Source organism: Apteryx mantelli, chromosome Z (assembly GCF_036417845.1).
Source record: "Apteryx mantelli isolate bAptMan1 chromosome Z, bAptMan1.hap1, whole genome shotgun sequence".
Lineage (NCBI taxonomy): Eukaryota > Metazoa > Chordata > Aves > Apterygiformes > Apterygidae > Apteryx > Apteryx mantelli.
In genome coordinates, this window is record NC_090020.1 from 22275258 (window position 1) to 22291253 (window position 15996).

Below are 15996 nucleotides of genomic sequence, written 5' to 3' on the forward strand. Positions count from 1 at the left end.
AAGTGATTTTGTCTGAGTAAATGAGTACTAAAGTACAGTCAAGAAAAGTCTAATCTCTTACATAAATCACAATTATTGTCCACAAGCAGACTTTCTTCCTAAATCAAGCAAATGGTCCTTGAAAACATTTTCATTTGCACTCTACGTTGACTCTTTACACTGCTTATTTAAGAAATATTACTGAAATATTAAGAGTCAAACAGCAAATAAATTGGACAAAAGATCCAGAACATAATGACAAGTCGTTATCATCCTGATTTTCTGGGAGACAGTACCTGCAGCTTCAACTCAGGACCCCTGAAGAATCACGCACTGAAGTTATTTTTTAAATCTAACTCCCTCTTTTTCTAACACAAAAGTCAAACACATCTTTAATGCTAAGAATCAGCTTCTCAGAGGAAAACTAATTCAGCCAAACTTACACAAGTCATCTGCTTGAGAAAAAGTGCAGACTACGCTCTTAGAGATCTAGGACCTCCTGCTTCAAAGGTTCTTCAAGAATTTACACGAGTTAGCACACCACAAAATCTAAGGGCAATCAAGGGACAACCTGAAGAGGTGTGCTACCTCTTGCCCAGTCACCAACCTGAAGCAGCTGGGGCCCATTAGGACTCAATAATGCGCACAATATACCTACCACTGATCGATCAGCATAGTTAAGATCTAATGGAGAGCTACAAAGATGCTATCTGGTAAAACTAATAGCAATTTATACTGAGGGCAGAAAAGGAAAATCCTGTCCAGAGGGGAATGGTGTGATTGAGAAGGGACAGCTGCTGAGAAGCTTATATATTTGGCTTTTACTGAGCATATATAAACTTGTCTAAGATTCTGTCTCTTAGCACTGCTGGATAGGTACAATGTTGAGTTGGATCACTTCACTAGATCCAAATCTTTGGCTACAGACTTCAACATCAGGTATGAGAGAGTGATGCTAAAGAAAAGCTAATAATTTTTTGAAGTGCAGAAAACAGAATAGTACCTTTGTCTTATGACAATTAACTCATTTTTCTAAACTCTCAGTGACAAGATTCTGAAGGAAAAGGTATTTCTTACACATAATGCTAAAACAATTGGTTTATTACTCTTGTGTACGTAACAAGGCTGTAGTAATACAAGACTAAATAAGAAATACTAGGTGGTAATAATTAACATCCAGATTGCTTTAAGCAGCTCTTATCCTTCTGTGGCACATACCATGGAAGTACACTTAGGTTTTATTTTATGAATAGTTTAGAGGTGCTGATACAGTATTGTTGATTGGCACATATGTAGGATAAACAACAATCTTTCACCAGAAAGATAATGATTGCAGCATATACAGAATATACCTTTAAGGAATGAAAAAATATTTCCAGCTGGCAAATTGAGAGAAGCCAGTCAATAGTATTTAACTTCTAAGTTGTTAGTTTTGTCTTTGCGATACGGTTGTTCCAATAAAGCTACAGTGGCTTCTTATTTGTGAGCAGCTTCAAAATTAAGTGTGTGGCAAACACAAAGGGTGCAGAAATAATAACCAAGTTAAATAATACATCTTCTAAGTGACAGTGACACCTTGCTACAAGTGATCTATTGTTGGCAGGCAGGCTGGCCAATTAAATAATGCTTTGTATAAAAGTTTTTTTATGTGAACTAACAAATTCAGGTTACCAGAAACCCATCTTATCATCTTATGTTTCATTTGAATGCATATTTGACATAGGACAGATTCTCTTTAACAGTACTGCTGAGATACTGTCTGTCACCTACATTCCTCACATAGGTATACAGTGGATTGCTATAACACAAACAAAAGAGTGGTTTAATTCTTTCTGAAAAGTCTCATTTACTGAATAAAACTGGACAATTGTAAGATAAACATTTAAAGATTTCAATATGAAGTACATAATGATGGCATGTGTATTTAAACCGCATAATTCCTGCTCTTTTCAATCTCAACTGATGTGGTGAAGCTGAATCAAAACAATTCTTTTGGTCCCACCTTCACTTTCCTATGCACTTTTATGAATCTTCCCTTCATATTCACCGACTTTTTAGACACAAGACAAACAGTAAGCTGCCTAGTCCAAAATCTATCCTTCCTCTAAGTTCTTAGACAGGTCTTCGTCTTACTTATGAATCCTGCTCAAGTCTAAAAACAGCTCTATACCTCAACTACTCTACCAGCTGTTACTAGCGATATTGAATTTGATGCAACCTGTCATTTAGATGGACAGAAGAGAGGATATGTTTGTAAAGATTATTTAATGCAGAATCTTTTATTTTAGACGTGAAAAGTTTTCAAGTGAAATATCAAATCTCTGATATTATGCAAGATAGTACTGTTCAGATCCCTATCAGTCTTACCATTAACTATCCCAAACTGCAGTAAAAATCTAGTTGTTCTCAATGTTTTCAGGTTGTTTTTCATCAGTGCTTCGGCTTCTGTTTGTACTCCTCAGGAAATCAAATATTATTAAGTTCATAGGTAATACCCACTGCACCCAATGAAACATGGATAGTTCTGATATTATATCAGGACAAAACTAATATTGTCCAAAAGATTTTTGAAATGAACAACAACTACAAGCACTGATTTGTCTTAAGAATGCAGTTTCCTCTAACAGAAAAAATTGTGAAGTAGGGCTGGAGGGAATGAAGTGAGATTTCAAAGTACAGGTCTACAATTTCACTGCTAGAAGTCTAACATCTTTTCTTGCTGAAACAGCTCTTTCTGCGAATCAGTTTTAGAAACATTACTTGAGTAAACAAGTAACACGATACAGTCATTTGCTAAATTTTCCAGGAGATATTTTTAACTTACTGTTTAGGAGCCTATTATTCAGAGAATAAAACTAATCACTTCCTAAAAATCTAGGCTTTCCAAATTCTGTCTTCTCCCTTCTTTCCTCCACACATTTAGAAACCATATTGGAATAAACACTGCCAAAGTGAAATGGGTCAAAAAGTAAAGTAACTGCCTTAATCACTTTACACATCACTTTCTACAGTTAAGAGTGAATGGGAGACTGACAAGACAGACATTTGCCAAATCTAACAATACAAAAACATTTGAGAACCCTTACACTGTGAAATTAGCATCTTCATGTGAGAATCAGGCAAGATATATATACACCATTCACTAAAAGGTATACCTGGTACTTCAGCTACAGAGTTCACCTTTGGGTAGTTTAAATAAGTACTTTAGAATTTACAGATTTTTTTAATTTTTAATTTATAACCCATTGTTTGAAAGAAAAGTCAAAGATAGATGCAGACTACCTGATGCAGAGACACAGTAATACAGACTGTAGACTTGTTCTGAAGATTTTCTAGAAAATCTGACATGATTCACTTTTATCTGAGGCAGACCCAAAGCAGTGTCTGTATACCTAAAATATAATCTAGTCCTCAGACATGAACCCCCCCACCAGCACAGACACTCATTCAATTCACTTAGTTATTACTCCAAACAACCACTGTGTAATAATGAAGTCTCAGCAATCTGTGAACTGTAACAGCAGGGCACCACTCCTGCCTTAGCCCAAGAGTGAATTGTCTTTGCATAATATGGCCAAAAGAGGGCACTTGGAGAATAAGAGAGGAAAGGCTATACCCCAGATTTGAATGTATGTGGGCTTTGACCTTAGCCTGACATAATACAGTCCTAAAACAGTATGCATGACTACAGAAGATCAAACACTTGCACATGTCCCAAGCTTAAAACTTTATGAATATCACCTGTTAATCAGGCATATAAACACATTTATGCATGTTTGTATGTATGGTCTGTAGTACATCTAGAACATGTTTAATCCCAGTCTGAGTCATTTTAGGATTAGTTTCAATGTTTCTTATTTCTTTTTATTTGTACACAGTATTAAATTCGGAGTACTCATGGATTTTTATCCCCACAAAGCAAGCAAAATTTAATGTTCCTACTACTTCACTGTATAAATCACATACAAAATTTAAACACGAGTTGTAACTGAAGTTCTTACAATTCAGCAGATTATGTATTACAGATTTGTTTCCCTATGGATAATTAAATTAACTGAAAGAATGAGAAATGAGAACAGGGAGAATAATTATATGCCCCACAATGAATGAATCAAGAGTAGTTAAATTCTTGATCCTCTCTCTTAATGAAAGGTTTCAGAGCTATACGATTTGCTAACTTTGAAAATTGATAACCATGAAAAATTTAGAAGAAAATTAACTCTGTTTTGTGTCATGAAACATATTTAAATATTGACACATAAAACAAAGGTGACATGTATGGTATTTCACAATACCACAACCTGGTATTTCACAAAGAATATAGTAATTGAATTCTTAAAAAAAAAAGAGAGAGAGAGACAGAGAAAGAGAGAGAGAGAGAGAATTCAGCAGCTACTTTATAAGGTATGTGTGCATTTTTGAATTCCAAGTGTCACCCCAGCCCTTTCATCTACTTTGCTCATGCCCAGCTTTGGTTAAATATTGCTGCTTACACCATCTTAAAGAAAATCTAAACTAATCTAAACTGATGTATAAAAATGCAGTGCAGAAAGTTCAGAAAGAACAGTTGACCGTAACGCTTGAAATTTAAGTTAAGAAAGTACTGCATCTATTTTCAAAGGACAGAGGAAGTAAAGTTGGTTCAGAAGCTAGAAGTTTACAAAAAGTTTAAAATTAAGTAATTTTTAAGATGACCCTTTTAGAACTTTCAATGCATCATCAAAATCTGTTAATTTAATAAAGGAAGGTGGGCCCAAGATAGGCAATATTAAGATTTTAAAAGAGCTGATTTATGAATATATATTATGAATAGTATTCATCACAAATTTAGCCCTTTATGTTGAATGAACTGTTCACAAGCGAACTATGATTCTCTCCAAATACAATCTATGTATTTTACACCCTGACTTTGCATCTCTTACTATCCTGTTGCGGGGCTGTCATTTGAGGTGGATATTAGTCCTGTTGTTAGATAAGACAATAAACACAGTAAGCAGCATAACTTGAAAAATCTCAGCTGTGAATTTCTCATAAAATTCACAGAACTTTCAAGAATCACAAATATCTAATGCTGATATTTGTCCAGACACAGAATAATAAATTACATGGTATTTCCAGACCCAGCAAAACAAAAGCAATACTTGTGAATCACTGTCATTTTACCAGATCTAATCTTAAGGATGCTGTCTTTGGCTGCTTACTTCCATGAAGAAAGGGCCCACAACAAAAATATAAAGCTCTCATACATCAACATAGTACCCCATTAAATCAGCTAATATACATTACTGTACATGTTAATAGCAAATATCTGTATTTATATATAAATATTATTTTAAAATATTTTCATGTTTCCCATTTATAAGCACCTAAAACAATCGTAATTCCAGCTAGTCATGACTAAACAGAAGAAAATATAAAATGCGTAACTTTAATGACTATATATTATTCTATTTGGTATATTATGCTGACTAATTAAAACAGCTTTTTAAAAAAGTATATGCATTCTACTATTTGCACTTTACAGCTTCTTTGTTGAATTATTGCAAAGAAATCCTTGGGAGAAAGGGGGAAACATGCTTACTATCTGCACATTTTACCCCAGAACATTTCATAGCTTTTGTTGACATAGAGACATGAATGACAGTATTTTTCACTAAGATCGTATGTATATAAAAAGATAACTTAAGATGCAAGATCTATCTATACGTATACATTTATACGTATTTATAAAAACTCTTCTAAGAAAGGTACAGGGAAAGTCCGCCTCAGTTTCAGATGTCACCTTTTTATAGAGTGGTGCTGCATGATTAGTATTGTGCATCATAAATAAAAGGGAATATCAGGGAATGTTAAACACATTTACCAGAAAAATGACCTGCATATTATCTAGACACATCTACTGATAAAAACAGTAAAAAAATTAAATGCAGCATGAAACTACTTAGGGGGAACAATCAATATAAACTTCAGTGTTTCCTACCAAAGGAAAAAAAAAATCAAAATAGCCGGTACCAAGTAGAGTAAGACTCCCTTCCAGTCATTTGTTTTTGTTATCACTGTCAAACACTAAAGAAACCCCTTTAGAAAGCTAATCTGAAAGTAAATATGCTTTAACTTAAACATATAACTTGTACTAATCCCACAATCCCACTAATTCCACAGAATCCAGACCACTAGTAAAATAAAGCCTGGGGCACATTATGATGACTAAGATTGGTGGATGGATTTTAATTGACTTGAGGACTGTCATAGTCCTATTATCATAAAACCTGTAACACACTTCCAGCATGGAGGACCCATCTGTGCCCACCATCCATCTGTTTAGACATGATTGGCAAAGTGGTAGCGAACTCGCAGTGGTTGCCTCTGTCTGAAAGGAATAAACCACAGGATCTTCCAGCGAGTGCCAAAAACTTCTGAGAAGGTCTGCTGCCATGGCTTTCGGGGCCTTGATCTGAAAAAAAACAGCATTATTAGTGAAAGACAGCACTCCCATGGTGCATTTCAGTCAGCTAGAACAATACAGGTTGGCTAGGGATCCATTACTGGACTCTGATGAATTGTGTCCCAGCATCACAAACAGAGCTTTTCTTTCATTACGGCATGCAGCTGAGACTTAACTTTGGAGAGAAGAAACTATCTGTGTCATCAATCAACCAAAGGAAACTTTTGAAGCACAGGAGAACCTCAGGATCAATGAAATGTACATCAACAACACAGTAGCAAGTGTCTTTTGATCTGTGCTTTTGAAAGAAAATAGTTTTACTTACTTTGGGTAGGGAGGGAATAAAAATAACCTGAGGCTATTTCATGTAAAAACAGTATTAAAAGATCAGTGAGCTACTGCTATAGATATGAAATATAGGGCACAGCAGCATGCAAAATAGTCTTAACAGTGCCTTCAGTTCTTCTTTCATACAGTTACAAAACACAGCTACTCCTCTAACTTTTCAACAACTAAATTTAGAAATTTTACAGTACTTACATGTCTTCACAACAGTTTGACATTTTTTCTATACTTGTAGTGTCCTGTTGAAGAAAAGAAAACACGATGAAAAAAATTTCTTTACATTCCTAACTGTTAATATGTCATTATGAAAAGAGCTAAATAAAGTAGAGAATTAATCCTTAGCATATACTGCTTTGGCAACAGTCCAGTAGGTTACATATTACTCATACTCCATATTAATTTTAAACTGATGTGAGATTATATGCACAGCAAATTTATTCAGTTTGTTAAATCTGATCTTTTACAAACACGAAGTGTAACAATACTGTGTAGTTCTATTATGAAAGCATACATTACAGAAAGTCAATACAAAATTACAACATTACTACAGCTAAAAATAATTCAGATATTACAATTAATTCATGGACTTCTAAAAATAATGTGTGCAAAGTGCACTTTTGCCATACATTTTGAAAGCACCTATTCTAGTCTTGGAATTTCCACTCAGACAACCACAAGAACAAAATATGTTTATAACATAATTTAGTAAAATGTGACAATCAACAGAAGTAGTCCTTTGAAAAGCAGAACCTATTAAGGAGTTTTAAAATAGTTATCTTCATGAATATTACAATGTGAACAACACCCCCAAGGATATGCAAATAGCTTCCATGCTCTCTAGAGGAAAATACTAAATATAAAAATGAATTTCTTAAAATTTAACAAAAACTGAATAGTCTAGACTAACAGTCTAGAGCAAAGGCACCTACAGCTAACAGAAATTAAATTCATACTTTACTTTTCTGAACATGATTAATTTCATTATTCATAAAGTTTTATAAATAATAAATCAATTTAAGCTCAGATCACCTCTAAATAAAACTTTAAAAGCTATCAACAATGGCACTTTTACATACTCCAGCAATATATATTTAACCAAAAGCTTGTTTGTAAGTCAGTATTACTTCAATTTTAACTCCAGCAGTATTACAGTGTTTTCAATGCACAATCATAGTTCATTATGTCCCAAAATAATTCATTAGATCCAAAATAAAATAATTCAAATATTTTCCATGGTTCCAACTTCTTTTCATGGCAGCTTGATATTTCCCTTTACTGTTGACTCATTTACATAACACACCTGTCAAATTATTCTACACTTTGAATGAAACTGGGCGCTTGTCTCTATTGTCCCAGCCATACAGAAACACAAGAGATGTGATTTAATTAGGCTGCAACTTCATTAACTCATCTGGAAACGCTACCTAGCAATAAATCACAGTGCATTCTTTGATCGTTCCTGCAATCAGCACATCCAATTCAGTGCAGGCACTGCTGAGATTCCACCACCACCCTTCATTAAGAGGTTTGAAGGGGAGGGGTGGAGTGAGAAATGCTATAAAGGAAGCTGCTTTCCTACTTCACCAGATACAGGCGGTCTCAAGCCCCCTTGCCATAGTTTCTTCTTCTAAATCCATCTCCCACCTCTGATTTATTTAGAAACTGAATCCCAGTTCTTCCCAGTTTCTGCAGAAAAGGCACGCCCACAGCAAATTACATGAATGCATTCTACCCCATCATTAGGTAGATGTGAACCACTGCTCAGGAGTGAGAGAGAGGTCATGATTGGAGGCACACTGTAAATAATGGCTGTCATTTCAGTTTCCACAGGTAAACTGATTCTCCTCTTCACCTTATGAGCCTGTCTAGTGTATTAGCTTGCCTTTCTTTCATCTTCCACAAGTAACAGGAAAGCATTAAGAGACACAAGCCATTTTCCTCATCATGGCAGGGTCTGACCGCAACCCTCCTTTCAACTCAGAACTGTCTACCTGACAGAACAAAGAATATTGGTACGTTTGAAAGCAATGATTGCTAGATGATTTTTTGTAGAACAGTAGTATACTAGTACAGACTATAACTGATAACTAGTTATCAAAAATTTGTACTTTCATTTCAGAAAAGAAGCTTAAGAACAACTTTTCATTGCATAAAAAAATAGCATCTTCAAAATGGCTTTTTGTTATGTTTCTTTTTTGAATATGCTGTTTCTTTTTGAATATGTTTATTCATTAATATGTTTGTACTGATTTCTAAAATACTGTATTTGCAGTTTTGAACACTGATTGGTATACTTTTTGGAGGAATTCCCTGACTGTGTTTTTGGTTTGGGGTTCTTCTTTTTTTAATTGTTATCATAGCACCGACATCTGGAAGATGCCTGTCACAGATTGCTTCTCTCAAAAATATAACCCATTAAATTAAAGAACTAACTGAAAGCACTAAAACAGGACCTGCAGAAAATTACTGTAAAAAAGACTGCAAAACTTTCACACCTTCAAAATATACTAAGGATTTTAGCTGCATAGAAAGTAAAAAAAAAGAAAAAAAAAACCTTCCTTCCTTCCTTCCTTCCTTCCTTCTTCTTGTATTAAGATGCCAAAATCTACCTTATAATAGCCTTGCTTTACAGCAAATGAACTGGGGCAGAGAAGTGAATCCTTTGTTTCTGGAATATCTTTTCAATATTAAAAAAGCTTTACAGCCATATTTTAAAAGCTGTAAATTAAGGCTGGAGGGAACTGGAGGAAAAGTTTCTTCTCTGAAGTTTAGCTGCTTAACAAGTACTGATGACTGAATTTAAGAAAACAAATTCCCTCCATTGCTTCCTTCCCTCCCTCGAAAAATGCTGCCAAACAGTTGAGCTCATTTGAAATATACTTTCATTTGCAAGTGAATCAATTTACCTTTTCATGTGAAAGTGAAACTTCACAGCACCCATTAATAGGTGTTTCTAGAAACTCTTCTTAGCATTTCCTAATTCAGCAGCCCCACTGGAGAGGAGGGAGTAAGGAAAGGGAGGAGGCCGCAATTGAGGTTTGGCCTGGTATTTTTTTTCTCAGATAGCTGAATTCTTCTTTCAGAAATAGGAGGATGAGAACAATCAATATTCCACTGAATGACAAGGTGTTCATTAACACATCTGAAGAAAGGCCTTCAAACAGACTATCATCTTTCTGTTTATTATGCATTTAATGCATACCAAGGTTTTGTTACAGTATCAGTATTGCTCTGTTCAGCCTAAGAGGCTTTGACTGTCTGCATCAACTATCAGCTTGGATTAATATTAATACAAATGGAACGCTGCTAGGAAATCTCCCTGCTAATTCTTATGTTAAAATTTGGAAAGCAGATATTCATCCATAAATTGCAAGCAACTTGAAATGAGCAAACATCAATGGAGTCCTAGTAACCTCTATCTTCAAGAAAAATATAAAATTTATAATTGCATACAGGACAAAATGACTAAAACACAATCGATTAATTTCATAGGACGGGTCCTCTGGACCACCAAGGTCATCATCCAGATTGGAAACAACTATTGCTTCTGCACCTGGTTATTCAGAAATATACACCCATGGATAAGCACCTTAAAGCAAATAAAGAAAAAAAAACCCAACTCTTAAGTATCTTAGTGAGAAAGGCAAAAGATACTAGAGGAAATAAACACAGAAAACACTAAAAACATGTAATTTTAATAAGAGAAACAAAGGCCAGAGGGTTCAGAGACTGCTGAGGGGATGCTGAGTGCCGTACTACTTTGTAGACTTAACACAAGTCTACAAGAGCAGATTGCCCACTCTAAGTAAACTAAGGTACTGCAACAGCTAAGACTTATGAAAGGGCTGAAGAGATGTATTTAGCAGTACCGACTGAATCCTGCAGACCACCTTAAGATGCATTTGCAAATGAATGCACCTGTGCTAGCTACTTAAAGGAACAGATCTTTCACATTTATATTTTTAATTAGCATAACCCATTGCCTCAAGAAAAGGTTTTTTTAAGAAGATCATATATACGTGCTGGTTAGCAAATTGTGCTATAGGACGGGATTCATCATGAACTAATTTATGATGGAACAAGCACATGGAAAGAATATTTTCCTCTAACCAATTCATGTTTTCCAATGGAGAAGCAGTAATCTGTAACTCACAAGACTAACTCCAAAGCACGCAGCAACAATCTCTGGTTTAATTTTTCTTCTGTGCTTGCTTAAAGTGATGTCTAATGAATACAGCTTTATCTAATATTTGCATTAGAAGAATGCAAGCATTATGCCATACTTGCTTAGTATAGTATTTTCAAATATTCAATATACAGGAATCAACAGAAAAGTATAATAAAGGAGAAAGAGGAAAACCAAACAGAACTTGCAAACCTTTCTGGACTTGCAGCCACTGCACTTACCTCAAAGTGCAAGACAGCATATAATGTACTTGAATAATACATCATTTTTTTCATTCCTTATACCTATCATCCTTTCATTGTGCATACGGAAATAACAGGTGAGCACTTCAGGAATATCAAATACTGAACACTTCATAAAAAAAGAATGTTTAATATTTTGGAAAATTTTCGCCTGTACAGTGTACAAATTACTAATTACATTTTGATTTTACAGTTCACCACTTTTTAGTGGTTTTGTTAATCTAGACTGCTCATGTAAAAATATGACTGATGTTATCAATTACAATTAAGTTCAGCCTGAAAATTACTAAAAGAAAATAATTCACTTTTAACTGCTTTTTTTTTTTAATTCCTTAAATGAGAGAGTTTTCTGTGTGCAAGATGAAAAATGAAGCTGCATTATATTATTTCTAGGGAATACCTCTATTCTCTGGTCTCTGATGAATTTAGTGAAATAGATACCTAATGTATTTGTCAGATACCAGAAAAAGATTCAGCAACAAGAAAACACCCGACACTGATTTAGGAAGAAGTTTACAAAGAAAATGATACAAAAAAATCTCCTTTCTCCAGTCTGTTTCAAATTCCTGGTGTTTTAGGTACAGACAGGTGCACAACAGCATCACATATAACAAAACATAGTATTTCTCTTAGTACTTAACAACACTCTCTTAAGACAAAAATATTAGTGAAAAATGCTTGGCCAGGCTGGCTGTTGTTCTTCCTCATAAACAGAAGTCATTTTAATGGTCTGATGTCCAAATTTGACAGTTGTCATATTTTAACAAAAGGTACTGATCTCCCAGAACACTCCAACATCATTATTACAGTTACTTATTTTCAGTTGTTCAAAGGTACCTCCTCTGTTATTCAGAAAAATAACTGAGTTGTAAAAGGGCTTCTTCCTTGAATGATCAACAGGGGATATTTATGTTTGTTTCTCTGCAAGGATAAGATTTCGTTGACTAAATTTTCTAAATTAAACAACCTTCTCTTAATAACATTGTAAATAATTAATTGCAACAAAAATATTCCCTAGTAACCCATAGTGTGATGTACGGGTAAATATATACCATATATTTGCTGAGCTTTATTTATGTGAACCATACAGTGATCTAAATAAAATGGATAAGATCTTTTGCCCTTCGGTATTTTTTGCTTTTAAATTTATTCTTATATTTTAAAAAGTTCATGCAAAAGGCTTTTTTAAAGAATCTAGAATATGGTTTTGATGGTAAACAGGCTTTTAAGACTAACAAGATACATTTGTTAAAAAAGTTAAAGCTACTGTATATAATAATACACAGAGATATAAAAGACTTTGAATGGGAATTTGTGAACTGTATAAAGACCAGAACATGACTAATTCCTGACAATTTAGTTTATAGAATTTCATATAGTATTTTAATGGGAAATTGACCTTTAAGTGGATTAAAGGTAGACACAGGAAAAAAGGAAGGGATAAGGAGTACAAGGAAAAAAATACAGACAGCGTTAGCATGAACCTGTTTTCTGTTAATTCTCAAATTTCAAATTATTATTTGGGTTTACTTTATATGCCCTCTGCTCTCCCTCTGTGATTATTTTATATTTTACACTTTATTATACTGAAGTACAGAAAATGTTTGTCTGGGAATCCTAATTTCCCCTTCCAATACCAAGTTCTTCTGTGCTAAACTTAATTATGAGGATTAATAGTTCTCTGATTACATTTATGCCATGTTTGAAAAAACAGGTAAAGCCCTTATTTCACTAATCAAAACAGTATTTCATAGATTATCTCATTAAAGAAATTATTACAAACATTTTTAATTATAAGATACTTATTTCTCAAGACAAAAAGCATTTTAGCATAACTACATCACTTGCGCAATCTGCATATATTAAACATCAATGAATCAACACTGTAAAATATGGAAAGAATTACATTTTTTTTCCACAGAAAAACTGCAGTAATTTTTTCATTATTTAGGATTTCATCTTTGGTAAAATTTTATGAGTTACTGATTACACAAGGAATTTTAAATTTCTCAGTGGTATTTTATTGTTCACATTTGATTTTTGTATTATGTTGTTAAATGGAATACTAGTCTTTAAACAAAACTAAGTGCTTGAAAATCTTCCTTTGGGATAAAAATATCACAGAAAATTCATTTGTACAATTTCCAACTTTTTTCTGTTGCTTTAAAAAGATATTTTCTTCATTTTAAAAGACAAGAAACTTTGAGCAAAATGATCAGTGTTCTTCACTCCTTATTCACTGTAAGTATCAGCTACATTAAGGAAAATTGTTAAAATACCTGAATTAGGAGGTTTACTATGTTTATGTTGAGATGGATATATTTACTAGAACAACAAAAATAGTGAAATGCATTTGCTACTTGAAGGTTAAAAGGACAAACACTGCAACAGTAATACAGCATAGTCTTTAACTAATTTCTAGAATGTTTCTGGAAGGAACAGGTTATATAGATAGGCATCGCACTGCACACCAGACAGACTACTGAACACCAGCTGTTTAACTGTTTTCTCTTCCAACCTCCTCAAAGCAAATGAATGGGAAATTCTCTCTGCTGCATCCACACAGTATTGATGCTCCAGGATATTGGCATATCACTGTACATCATTTAAACTGTTAATTAACAGGAAACCCTGGTAGCATTAATTAAATTAATAAAGTCACTGTCCACTTAGTTTATGATAACACATACACTACATTGTAGAAAGACTACATGGGATCTATCAAATTTATGAAAGCCCATCCATTACATAGGTTACCCCCATAGAAACAAGTTAAGTAGTAAATAATATTAATGAAAAGCACATCTCTGCAATACTGACACAATAAAAACTATAGAAAAATATATCTGATGGACTATACTGGAAAACTGAAGAAAAATTATTTAATTCTATATAAATAATTTGTTAGAACACGGGAAAATGAAAACACAAACTGTTTGGTGTTTTAAATAGAAAACAATCAAAGGTAATCTTTGAAATTAGGGTTCAGATTAGTCTCTGCAAAGGATGCCGTTCAACTGAAACATCTGGTAGTGTTATGTTGAGAGACAGACCTTTTTTTAACTTTGGAAATGAGATTAGTAGATCTGTTATTTTTAAGTGTCCAAGTAATTTCTAATTATTTTATCTGGGTCACAACTAATCTGCTTTTACAGGGCTCCCACAATGACATCAGAGGATCACTGCTGAACTGATTATCCTGTTACCTTCCACCATCCATGGGAAGATGGGATTTTCCTTTTGTACAGAGGGAGAGAAAGAGAGAAGTGGCTGATTGCTTCAGACAGGTGGCAGCCAACAAAATAAAGAACAAGACAAAGCTCAAGAGGAAGAAGCCCTCACATATGCAAAAGGTATCAGCCTTAAAAACTGAATACTTTATAGTAGTGTCTGACACAATTTAAAACCCCAATAAATGTATGAACAAAATGCTACACAACACAGCAAAATAATCAGACGATCCACTATATAAAAAAGCAGGACAAATTATTATTTGTACTACAGTAATACTTTTTAGAGACATAACTGATGCATCAGAACATACAGAAGTACTTTCTTAAAGCAAAAATGGAATGACTGAAGAGACAAATAAAAATGCCAGTGCTGGTCCTGTATTAATCTATACACAATTAACCTGACAGTCCCTATTTTCAAAACAGCCTAGATTACAGCTCTTTACCTCCTGCAAACATAAATCGGAAGTGATCTATAACTGATAGAAAAGACACCCTTTTCTCTAGGCAAATCTATGCCTTTTCCTATCAATAAATGAATGAATAAATAGGTTAACTATGGGTTTTTTGGTTTGGTTTGGTTTGTTTTTTTTTAGGAAAACGAGTATGTTGTATATAAAAATACCACATACCAAATGAGAGGACTTTTTAAAAATCATATGCTTCTCCTTGGAAAAATCCGTGTTTTGGAAAAGCAAGCAAGTTTTTGGATGCCATTCTATCTACCTTCTGATTAAATTTAATTACTTGATGTGAGGATAACTACAGAAAAAAGTAATTGGTGATACAGTGGAGATATATGGAAAAGTGATCCTCAACATTTGGCTTTTGGTTAAGTATAAAATAGCCTTTTCTAGATAAATTTAGCATTCACATTACAGCTGAATGTCATCAACAAACACGGACAGTAGAGTACACAATACAATATATGCTTTGTATTTTTTTGTGGAAAAGTTAAACCTGAAACAACTGTCTCAAGCAAAATGATAGTTTACATTTAAATAATATTTTCATAGTAAAGAACGATGTGAGAAACCAGCAGAAAAAAGATACATCTTTCTGCCTTGATGGAGTTTTCAAGTGCCTGTACTAAAGCTATCTTCTTATCCTGTTGCCTGGCTGAGGTCAACATGGGAGTGTCCTACCTAGAAGCAATCTGAAGTAAAAGGTAGCAATAATGAAAAAAAAAAGATGTTACTCTCAGTCGAAGGATAACATTTAGCCTTTCTGGGGTGCAACTGACAAAAATCTGTCTTCTTTACTTATTGTTTTATGCTAAGTTCGTCTTTATTTCTCAAGCAAAGTCATTAAAAAACCTTGCTCTGCCCAGAAATGAGTACAGACTCATTTCCAAGTAAGCAAGATCAAATTTAATTTTGCAGGACAAGCAACGATAGAGGACTAGAAAACCAAGCACCAAGCAAAGAAGATAAGCAGGCCTTCAATATAAATACATGATCCACGATGAAAATTATGACTGACTGTTTTCATGTGTAATGTTTTAAACAGTGATTTCTTCCACTCTGCTCTTTAGAAACATGAAAATTCTATGTAAGAAGACTCATT

General features: G+C 33.9%; 1 protein-coding gene across 2 annotated transcripts in view; it reads right to left on the reverse strand.

The window, feature by feature from the left end:
- Positions 1–4849: 4849 nt before the first annotated feature.
- ZDHHC21 (zinc finger DHHC-type palmitoyltransferase 21) overlaps positions 4850–15996 on the reverse strand; it is a 42873-nt gene continuing 31726 nt past the window's right edge. For both annotated transcript variants that reach the window (XM_067315477.1, XM_067315476.1), the window contains exons 9-10: positions 6965–7008; positions 4850–6433 (exon numbers count right to left, since the gene is read on the reverse strand). In XM_067315477.1, the coding sequence (XP_067171578.1) occupies positions 6301–6433; positions 6965–7008 (177 nt within the window). In that variant the 3' untranslated portion in view covers positions 4850–6300. The remainder of the gene's footprint in view (positions 6434–6964; positions 7009–15996) is intronic.